Raw genomic sequence first — 12,282 nt, forward strand, 5'->3', positions numbered from 1 at the left:
ATTCAAAATGGTCAAATGTCAAGTTGGCAGAAGTTGTTTGTCAACCAGGTTACTTCATGGCCACATACATGATATTTCTATTTTAATATTCTATATATCTCTTAGCTATACTTAAATAGGTTAGACGACTGTGGAATGTTCGCAAAATATTTTTTTTTTAATTTTAAATCGTCCTGTACTAGCTGAAAAATGTCGTTGCAAAGGATTATGGCTGGAAAAACGTTTAAGTACTCGATTTTTGATATTTTTTAATTGATCTTTAAACACTTTTACCTTCATTTGACCAGACTTTGGAATAATCAAATTGTTTTCCATCAATTTCGATTTATTTTGTAGTATTTCGGAAAATAAAACAACTCAAATGTAACAGAGTACGGAAATTTTCTTAAAGGTACTTGAAAACTTTTGAAGTTATTGCCGTCTCAATTTATTCCTAAGAAAACATTTTTACAACTTTCAAAGATTTTTTTTGTTATGAGCCCGATTCCAAGATTTTGTTTATGTTTTCAAAAGAAGAAATTCTGAACTTTTTTAAAATACAAATTTTTTTAAATCGTTTTAAAAAAAATGGATTGAAGACAAAACTACTTAATTTTTAGTGTTCCTAACATTGATATAAGTTTTATCTTATGTTTTCAATTTCAAATTTCTGTAACAGCCCTGAGCTTTCACTAACATTAATTAGGTTATCATTTATCAAAACTTAAATTTTGGAAGCTACAATTTTCATACCACCTTATCACTTCGGCACTTACAATTTTGGCATTCATAATGAATTTCATATTTTTGATTACAAAAAAAAACTCTGTATTGAATTCAATTTCTTACAAAAATGAAAGCAAAAATAACCTCAATTCGAATCTTGTCTAACACTTTTTCTATGGCATAAGGTGTTTTAAAAAATGTTTCTTTAAAATTATTTAAAACAACGAAAAACAATATTTTAGGGCTTAAGTAAAACACGACTATTTATTTTAGTATTTAACTTAGTTTCTGAAAATTTTTATTTTTTCATTTTACTCTATGTGAAATTTGGAAAAACTTGAATGTAATGTTTCCACCAAGTTAGTTTTCCAGTGATAATTTCGAATCCGAATTTTTGGGAACTTTCAACTAAAATTTTAAAAATACCAGTTTTCAACGTTATTTTTATATTTTCTTTAATATATCTCAAACGTTTTATGAAAAAGCTTTATTTAGACTGCAGATTCGTTAAAAGCTTTAACCAATTTTCAGTGTTTCCTTTTTGTGTTAGAAATCGTTGTTCTACATTTTTTTAGCGTTTTTAAAAAAAATTGATTGAAGATGAGAAAAACCATCACAAATTTTATTTAAACGGATTCGACAATGTAGCTCAAAAAGCTGCATGAATTTGTTTTGATTTTCAAATAGCAATATATCAAAAACTGGTGTCGGCGTCTAGAACGGTTTCAGTACTTTGATCTCCTTTCGCCATAACTTAATTAGGTCGTTAGTAATAGTGGTAGAATAATTTTGGAGTTGAATTGAAACCAATTGAAAAAGTGCTATTGATTGCCAGGTCATGAAAACGCTGATACATTATCAGCTTAAATATCTCAAAGAACAGAAGCTTCTTTATGACCGACAGTATGGTTTGTGGAGCAAAAGGTCCACTAGTTATCTCATGGTTTATGTCAACAAGCAGTAGAACAAATCTTTAAATCGTTTTGGAGAAAGTAAGATTATTGCACTTGGTATTGCGTGCTTTTAATATTGAAGAATCTCTTCTTCATGTCAGTAGAAATTACCTTTTTAACAGTTCAATACAAGTTGTATTTAATGGTTTTAAGTCTGAAATTCATAAAATAAATGTAACCCAGGGGTCCATCTAGAACCGTGTACAATTTAATGCTTCGAAAACTCAATGCTATCTCCTGTCGGCGTAACACTGCCTTGATGCCGCTATCTTTGAGAATCACTTGCATTCGGGAAACTAATCAACTTTCAGTACTCGGTATGACAGGTCAACTCTTATTTAAAGATCACATATCCGATATTGACAAAAATGCTGCAAGGTGCTTAGGATTTCTTCGACGGTGCAAGAAATGTTCACCCCTCCTGATCTGGCTGTTATTTACAAGGCCTCATCCTTCCAAAGCTTGAGTATACTTTGCATATCTGGCAACTTTTAATCTCTTGGATATAATTCAAAACAGGGCTTTAAAAATGAAAGGCGATAGAACTATAACCGAAACTTTTACATCGCTAGAACACCGTCACAATGTTTCATGCCTTTCGTTGTTTTATAGATATTTTTACAAACAACGTTCTATCGAATTGCCCAGTTGCATTCCACTTTTGTAACGATTCAGCCGTAATACTTCCACTTCCAGGAATGCTCATCAGTTTACTTACTTACTTACTTAAGGTGGCGCTACAGTCCTGTGTGAACTAGGGCCTCACCAAAAAACTTCTCCATCTAGCTCAGTCCATAGCTAGATGTCACGCTCCAAGTTGGGTGAGGTCAACTTACACTTGTGCGCGCCACCTGATACGCGGTCTTCCTCTACTGAGTTGTCCTGTGGGTGTGGATTTGAAGACTTTCCTGGCCGTAGCATTGGTTTCCATGCGCTCTACGTGACCTAGCCATCTAAGTCGTTGGACTTTTACCCTTCTGCCTAAGTCTACGACGCTGTACAGCTCGTCGTTACATCTTCTTCTCCACTCTCCTTCGACGCATACGGGACCGTAGATCACACGAAGAACTTTTCTCTCGAAACGACCCAAGGTGGTTTCATCCACATTTATCATATTCCATGATTCTGCACCGCATAGCAGGGCGGGGATAATAAGGGTCTTATGTAGCGACACTTTTGTCCCTCTAGAGAGGACTTTACCACTCAATTGCCCAAAGAAACAGCAGTTAGTAAGAGTTATTCTTCATTTGATCTCAGCGCTGGTGTTGTTTTCTGCATTTTCAGTGGAGCCTAGGTAGACGAAGTCCTTGACTACCTCAAAGTTACGTCTGTCGATGGTGACGTTTTGACCCAGACGTCGGTGTTGTTAGTCCTTTCTTGACGACAGCTTGTACTTTGTTTTGCCCTCATTAACCGTTAAACCCATTTTTCCGCCTCTGCCTCTATATTCACAAAAGCCCCATTGATATCACGCTGAGTTCTTCCGATTATGTCAATGTCATCAGCACATGCTAGTAATTGGACAGACTTTTGAAACGTAGTGCCTTTAGTGTTGACGTGTGAGCTCTGCACTATTCTTTCAAGCACGATGTTAAAAAAATCACAACCTTTATAGAGCAGCGTAAATTCTATATGGTCATCCTGCACAAACGGACGAGTTTGGCAGGGATGCCAAAACTAGACATGGCTCTATGCAGCTCGTCCCTGTAGATGCTGTCATATGCGGCCTTGAAATCGTTGAAAAGATGGTGGGTGTCAATTTGGTGTTCTTGGGTTTTTTCCAGGATCTGCCGTAATGTGAATATTTGATCAACTGTGGACTTTCCTGGTCTAAAACCACACTGATAAGGTCCTATCAGGTTGTTGACGATGGGCTTTAGACGTTCCATCCTATTCCATAGATATTTGTTCGTAAATCGCTCATCAAGCATATGGAATGTTTTGGCCACTTCTGTTTTTCCCTGATGTTCAAAACCTTAAGACCAACATGCACTGGAATATCCTCTTGAATCTTTCTCTATTTTCCTAAAACTCGCACTGTGTTTAAATATAAACATGTAAGGGTACTAATAACCCCTTGAATGTCCGTAAATTATAAAAAAGCAACATAAAATTGTCATCTAGTCTAATTTTCGTCAGGTGAATCATTTCTAATCCTTAAACGTTAATATCTTTTCTCAATTTCACGTTTTAGTTGTGATATTTCGAAAATTGAAATTGAAAAGAAATAAAATTTGAGTTTTTGCCATTTCTGACACAAGTTTCCAAACTTGAAGAAAACAGTTATCATTTTTTGTGTTGAACAAACATTGTTCCATAAATGTTATACAATCTTATATTTTTTAAAAATGTATTTGTGGTTAGGTATACAAAATATTATTTCTTTTTAAAGCTACAAATGTTCACATTATTAAATTAAAATAATTGCGTATTAAAATGTTTTTTAAGAGTTTGAATCTATTTTCCATAAAAACTTTTCTCCTGTTCAGCGAAACTTCTCGTCTAATCAAATTTAGTCTAATAAACTATAAGGTAGTATCATATTGCAGAACATGAAAAAAAGAAACAATTTAATGTTTAATCATTGCATCATTATATTGATTTCCCTTTCTAGAAAAACGTATCCTTCTATCTAAAATACAAATACAAAAATCTTTTCAAAAAAAAAAGAAAAGAAAACGCTTATCATAACAATTGTCTGTTGACCCGGTTTCGTAAAAAAAAGCAAAAAAATACCCAAAAACGCTAACCCAAAACATAGATTTTTGTATTATAATTCATGTACCTTCCTAAGTGAATATCATCCATACACGAATTCAAAGCAAGAAATATAAAAAAGAAAGTTCCGCAAATTATATTTTCCACAAAAACGAAACAATTTTCGGCGGCGCATTCGTCTAGCGAAGAAATTCAATAAAATCACAAAACTTTTCGATACGATTCCATATTCCAATAAAAACAAAATAGAAAAAAATTAATAATACAAAAATATATAAATCTGTTTGGGTTTGATACAATTTGCTGGGGGATAGGAAAGCAAGCTCGTCGTGTCGTCGAGGACACACTCCTTCCAATCCTTTTTGAGTGCATAGACTTAGACGGTTTTTTTCACGTCTTTCCGATATTATTTTATTTAATCCGTTGCCATGATTCCAAATATCCTTTTTTTTCCTTCGTTTAAATAAACAATTGTTGAATGAATATACTCGTCATATCAAAGCTAGCATAGACTTTACATATCATATCGCCTTACAATAAAATTATTATTTTGACTCAATTTTTGTCTTATATCCTTTTCAGACAACCGGAATGACACCTTTGATGTTCGCAGTTAAGGATAATAAGACTCAAATCATCGATCGGATGATAGAGTTAGGAGCCGATGTTGGAGCCCGCAATAACGTAAGTCAATCTATAGTCGTTCTAGTTCTCGATGGAACATACCCCCATACCCCATTCTACACATAGGAACCCTTAGAGTATTATAAATAGCTCAGCGCCCTCTCACTACGATAAAATTTAGTGTCAGAAAAAATAAGAAGTTATAGGGGGGTAAAATCCTTCTATGCTTTTATTGCTAAATATACATGCGAAACAGTTAGTGCTTTTTTTTGTTGTTTTTGATTATGTGCCTAAGAAATTTTATGTATAGGTATAAGTGAAGGAGTATATGAAGGTGTATAAAGTTTATATATATTATCGAGATGACCCAGAAACGAAAAAAGAAGTCGGAAATCCTATGGCTGTTAGCAGCGCGCCAAAACAAAATCTAATTAATGTAAAAATTTTGTATGCGGCATAAATAAATAGGAACAAAAATCATATACATACCTATCTATACATATTTATATACACACACCAACAAAAATATACAATAACGAACTAGAAAAGGATATAACTTTTTCTAATAATAATAACCAAGTTCCGATAGTTATTTGATTTGATTTTTCGTTTTTTTGCACATAATATCTTCGTAATTATATTTAGTTATAGTTTCATTAATTATCTATAGTTTGTTCATCATTATGTTGATGTTGGTAGAATTATTTTGTTTGGAAAAGAACATAGGTATTAATTTTGTACTCTGTAACACGCCCATTACAAATCATTACAAAAAGGAGACCGGAAGGTGTTAATATATAGTAACTAGGTTTTTAATGTTAAAGTTTTAAGGTTTTTCCTATGACACATTTTTTAGAGTTGTTTTGTGACTTAGTTTGAAATGCGGTTTTAGAAAATTGGAAATTCAATAATTCTTCACTAGAACCTATAACATTCACATTTGAAGCTGTTTCGGGGATTTATGTCGTTAAAAAATGAAAAAAGAAAAACCATTAATGTATTATTTAAAAGAAAACATTTAAAGTTTTAAGAAAGTATTAAAAAAGACTATTAAATTTAAGTTTTCTCTTGAAACCATAGTTTATTTGAAACTTAACTTAGTCGACTATATGGAATAAAATTTCCCTAGAAATGTTTTTAATTTTTAGAAAATTAATTTAAAAGCTATTCATTATTCTTATTTTGTATTGGGGTTTACGTTAATTCAAGCTTATAAAAATAAAAGAACGTTTTTTCCATTGTCAAATGTCGTCGATGGGAAAATTCCGACTTAAGGTTGTTATTGATAATCTTTTTGAATGTTCTGGTTGGAACTAAATTTTTGAAAAAATGATAATTTGTGGATGAGTTGCCACTGAAATGGAGAAAAAACACACTCCAAAACGGCTTAGACGCGGTTTCACGACAAACAGATTGCCGTGTTACAATTACGAGTACAGCCGATTCCATTAGAAACTAAAAGTATTTATTTAAAAAAAAAGGAGCTGGGATGCGACCCACACTGATAATTACAAACAGTACAGTATTACAGTATTTTTAATTTTTGAAAAGCTTTTTGAGTCGAAAGAAAATTTTGTATAAGTTTTAGTATTGTTTTTTTTTAGGTTTTTTATTTTTTGTAAATGAACTGTCACTTAGATTTTTCTCAAAATTTTACTGATTGTTGACAACAATATTTTTTAAAAAGATAAAAGTAGTTTTAAGTTAATATCTGAAAGTTTTGGGAAGATATTTGAGTCGAAATCAATTTTTATAAACTTTTATTAATTTTTTTGTTTATGTTTTTATTTTTTGTAAAAAACTTTCAATTCGATTTTTCTTAAAATTGGTCCGAATATTGAAAACAATATTTCTTATAAATTAAAATTAATTCAAAGCCGTAGTTCAAATTTTTTGAAAAGATATTTGTGTCGAAAATCAATTTTTACGAACTTATGTTAAATTTTCTTATCTCGAATATCGGACGTGGTAGGTCGAGCAGAAAATACTCTTGACTTGTTTCTTACCTCTGAACCTGGTAAGTAAACTATTAGTGTTCTATCTCCTTTAGGCACATCTGCCCATTGTGTTATAGCAGCAAATTTCTCTTGTCAAAACTGTTCAGTTAAAGAAAGAGCTCCTAAGAGAACCGTTTGGCAATATGAGAAAGCCAACTGGAACGGTCTTAATAATTATTTTAGGATCTTTAACTGGTCACTATGCTTCCTCAACAGTGACGTTGACGCCAGCGCTGATATGATCACAAGTTAAATTCTCCTGGGAATAAGAACTTTTAAACCGAACAGGGTTGAAAGTATATCAGACATCAGAAAAACGTTTGGTTTGATGAGAGCTGTAAGGAGGTTATTAGGGCCAAAGAGGTAAGTTTCCGTTGCTATAAAGCCAACCGTACTAAGAAAAACCGGAAAAAGTTCAAACAAGCCAGGAAGGTCTGCAACGCCCATATTCGGCGGATTAAATTTTTACACGACCAAAAGTTACGGCAAAAAATACTGCAATGATTCAAAGGTATTGAAAATGTTTACTCATTTGTAAAAACATTAGGAATTCTTCCCCTTCTTCGGTTCCTATGCTCGTTGTCAATGATACTCCTTTTGTTAGCTTTTTAGAAAAAGCTAATCTCTTTGCTAGGCAGTTCGCCGACAATTCTACGCTGCCAGTGAGTGTTACGACTCCTGTACATGAGCGAGTAAGTTATTCTATGGGAATTCATCTGTCATATTCCCCAGGTCTCGTTCCGAGCGGATAGAAAACGGCATTTTCCAGCCTATTCCCAAAAAAGGCAAAGCTTCCTCACCCTCTAACTACCGTCCGATTGCACTTAGGCCCCTGCTCAAGAAATAGCTTGAAGATCGAAAGTTTCTTAATGACCGTCAGTAGGGCTTTCGCAGCAATAGGTCCCCTGGTGATCTCATGGTTCAACTTACCGAACAGTGGAGCAAATATTTACATCGTTTTGGAGAAAGTAATATTATTGCACTTGATATTTCAAAAGCATTTGATAGGGTTTGGCATCAGGCTCTCTTATCGAAAATGCGTGCTTTCGGCTTTCACAAATCCCTGCTTCACTGGATTAGTAATTACCTTTCCAATCGTTCAATACAAGTTGTATTGGATGGATTCATGTCTGAAAACCATAAAATAAATGCTGGTGTGCCCCAGGGCTCTGTTTTATCTCCAACACTCTTTCTCATTTTTATTAATGATCTCCTGTCTGCAACATGTAATCCAATACATTGTTTCGCTGACGATAGTACTCTTAGCTTTTCATATTCGTTTTCAGACTCACATTCCTCTTCTTCGGATGTGGAACTGCAACGACAAAATATGATAAGCTCATTAAATTCCAACCTAAACAGCATTGTACAAACTGGAATAAGAAACCGCGTGGAATTTAATGCTTCGAAAACGCAATGCTGTCTTGTATCGTTAAAACAAAATATGCCCCCATTGCCATTATCCATAAATGGCACTTGCATCAAGGAAACTGAACATCTCGATATTCTCGGTATGTGCATCACCAACCACCTTTTGTGGAACGATCACATTCGCGATGTCGCTAAAAATGCCTAAGGCGATGAAAGAAGTTTTTCTCCCTCTCTGATCTGGCTGTTATTTTCAAGACGTATATACGTCTAAAGCTTGAGTATAACTTCCATCGCTGGGCTGGTGCTCCTGCAACTTACTTAAGCCTCTTGGATATAGTATTGAACGCTGAGCATTTGAATTAATAGGTGATAATATCATCATAAGTTCATTTACTTCGCTTGAACATCGTCGTAAGGTCTCTTATCTGACCCTTTTCTACCGTTATTTTAACGACTTTTGCTCTAGTGAAAAAACCAGTTGCATTCCTCCCCTTAAACAGTTCAACCGTAATACTCGCGCTTCCAGGAACGCTCACCCTTGAGCCTAACTTCGGCCGTACTGTCAAATACAGAGATTCGTTTTTTAGCCTAACTTCTTAATTTGAAAATGTATATGTACTTAAATTTGTTTAGTTAAAATGAATAGAACAAGTTAACTTAGGGGCAATGTATGTATATGTCACATTCGTTTAATGTAAGAAAAGCTAGTCCTAATAAGTTAAAAAATGAAGAAGAAAACGCTTTTAATTCTAATCAGTGTTGCCAGAAATATTTGTATTAAAATGCGATTATTGAATTTCGAAGATAAGTGGGAATCGTACGCCTCCTATTATAATTTTTGGTATTATTTCCGAAAATTTTAACAGTTTTTTCCTATAACTCATAAAAACCTTCTTAAAAAGTGTTTGTCAGTTTAAATCCATGTGACATAAAAAAAGGTACTTTTAATGAATTTCTTTGGAAAAACCGTCATAAAACTTGTATTTATAATTTAATCAAAAATGTTTGCTTGCAATAAAAACTCAATACATTCCTCATTCATTTTACTTTGGGTTTTTCCAAAAAACTTCAGGGTTTATGAAATATGAAAAAACAAACGAAAAAGGATTGTCCCTAATCCCTATCCATGTGATAGAACTGTATTTCATCTTAAAAGAAACATTTTTGTCTATCTTAGCTAAAACTTGACAAATTAATATATTTGCTAGTCTTTTAACAATAAATGAAAATCTACAGATCTCGATTGCCTAGGACACTATGGCTCGTAACCAGCATGTTTTATTATAAACGATTTTCAAAAAACTAGATATAATTAATTCATTCATTCTAGAAATTTTTTGGACAAGTCAAATAAATATTTAGTACAAAATTTAGCCCTTAATATTAATACTTGTTACTCATCCATTATAAACTTTAAGACATTAAATTAAATTTATCATAAAACTGTACATTACACTTTTTCTTAAGGTCTTGTCGTGAACGAGAAAGTGCCATGAACAAATTTTGTCTTTAAAACCTCGATAATGAAAGTTAGGGATAAGCCGCAATGTAAAGTTTTCTATAACGTTGAATTTTGAGAAAAACACTAAAAATTTAAAAAAAAATGATGTTATTAAAATTCAAAATCATCACATTTAAGAATTAAAATTTTTAGCGCTTTTCTTTCTGAAATTTAAAGAAAAATTCCAGCTAGAAAAACGTGTCCTTTTTTACTTTCAGTGATTCAAAGTTAAATGCATTTATTTTGGTAAGACTTTCCATTGATCCTATTTTGTGGATATGGGATAAAGGCAAAATTTGAATCGCGAGATCTATTCACAATTTTGAAATTTATTTTGATTTAGTAGTCTGTATTTCGTTGAAGTTTTGGCATATACCAAAACTGATTCGAGTATATTCTAACATCAATCAAGAGGGTTGAACTAGAAGCACTATACGATATTGTGATTCGTTTTTATTCCTATGATAAATTTGGATTTCAAACTAATAGAAGATAAGATGCAAACATTTTTCAAAAACGATGTTTGACGTCGTTTTTTTTTTATTATTTTTGTTTAAAGGTGAAAATATAAATAAACACAATTTTTGATCACACTTTAAATTTTTTAAAACATCCCCAGTTTTCGAAAAAATCAACTTTCAAAAAGTGGGTGTCAAAAGAGCACGACTTAAAACCGTTTTTTTAATCTATAGTATTTTACTAATATATAATGGTCCCCATATTTTTTTAATTTTTTTCTTTTACGTTTTGAAAAATTATTATTCTTAAATTTACTAAAATTCATCAAAAATATTTGTATGTGAGTTTTTAAAGATGACCATTTTGAAATATAATATAACAAAAATGTTCATTTTTTAATATTAATCCTAATTAGATATCAAATTTCAAAGACATTTCTTTAATGCAGTTTTTTTTACTAAATTTGATCAGCATGATCAATTTTAAGAGATGCCAATTTTTTAAAACTAAGAAAAAATTAAGAGGACGACTGGGTTTCAGGAATGTGCTCTGTTTACAAAAAGTTATTATATTTCAAAACTTAAAAACGTATCTATAAACTAAATTTGTTTTTATTTGTTTGTATACACCTATTACATTTTTTAATTTTAGTTTCAAATTATTTTGAGTTTGTAATTATAATGACCCGTTTTCGAAAAATTTCTTTTTAAATCCAGAAAAACAATGACATTCATAAAATATTATTAAGACAGTATAAGAATTTGTGCTGCACAAAAATATCAAATCGGTTAATTATATCTTGAAAAAACATAAAAGCAAAATAACGGTTTTATGGGAGATACCCTACTAAAGCAATACTAAAATACTTTTTTTTTAACCGAGAAAAGTCAAGTTAAGAAAAAATATTTGAGGAACATGTAGTAAAAATCAACCGGTTCGTTTTTGACAACATTCGAATCTGCAGTTTTTGACCAACAAATTTGTTTGGGGACTATTGTTACTTTAAGAGTTGAAAACATTTTAAAAATTGTCTAAAGCGAATCTGCTTAAAATAATAATTTCCAAGTTGAACTCAAGGACAAATAGGTGATCGAAATCGGTGGACCGATTGTTATTTAAAAGAAACTCTAAAGAAAACTTTTTATTTTTTTATCAAAACAAAAATTAAAGACTTGATCCCAATTTCCAGATTTTTCGAAAACAGGGACTACCGAAAAAGTTAAAGGGTCAATTTTGATAATTTAATTTTCATCTTTTAAGTAAAAGTAAACAAAAATCTAACCAATTTAAGTCGGTGTTTTTGAATACCTACATATATTTTTCCCCAAGTTATCTACACAAAAATTGGTTCCTGCCTTAAAACTTAACTTTAATTGCTTGGATTGCTTTTCAATGCAAAACGCTTCATTTCTATGTTTCTGTTCCTTTTGATTTTTTCACTATAAGTTCCTAGAATTTTTATTTTTCCTTTTTCCCCATACGAACAATGATTATTTGAGACATTTTTAAATATCAAGACAATTTGTCAACACTTCTATTTTAGTAAGCTAAAAAAAAAACGGTAAAATGGGTCCACATAAGAATATGTCCACTTTAATTTTTTATGGGATTTAGTCCAACATACAGCTTATGCTAATTATTGCATAAAACCCTCTCTGTAAAAAGTCCAAACATAGAAAATTGATTTCTTATAGTGTGTTTATTCTCTTAAACCCCACGAGCCTTGTTGAAAGCCTAACAGTAAAGGTATTATACACCTTAGCACATTTATCATGGACACCTCAAAGTACATTCCACCTCTTCAAAGGTTTACCACCCCCATCACATCACATAATCCAACTTTATATACAAAAGAAAAACTTTTTGCGAAGCAACACAACAAAAAAAGTCTGATGCTTGTTTTAGGCCATTAACCTGACTGCCTTACCTTGCCTACCCTTAGGCCTTTTTGTAG

At 32.0% G+C, this 12,282-nt stretch overlaps 1 protein-coding gene across 7 annotated transcripts in view; it reads left to right on the top strand.

Annotated features, from left to right (window-relative positions):
* LOC129951343 (serine/threonine-protein phosphatase 6 regulatory ankyrin repeat subunit A) overlaps positions 1-12,282 on the top strand; it is a 60,233-nt gene that overhangs the window by 5,566 nt on the left and 42,385 nt on the right. For all 7 annotated transcript variants that reach the window (XM_056063440.1, XM_056063441.1, XM_056063442.1 and 4 more), the window contains exon 2: positions 4,959-5,060. In XM_056063440.1, coding sequence (XP_055919415.1) covers positions 4,959-5,060 — 102 coding nt within the window. The remainder of the gene's footprint in view (positions 1-4,958; positions 5,061-12,282) is intronic.

This window comes from Eupeodes corollae, chromosome 3, assembly GCF_945859685.1.
Source record: "Eupeodes corollae chromosome 3, idEupCoro1.1, whole genome shotgun sequence".
NCBI classification, from domain to species: Eukaryota; Metazoa; Arthropoda; class Insecta; order Diptera; family Syrphidae; genus Eupeodes; species Eupeodes corollae.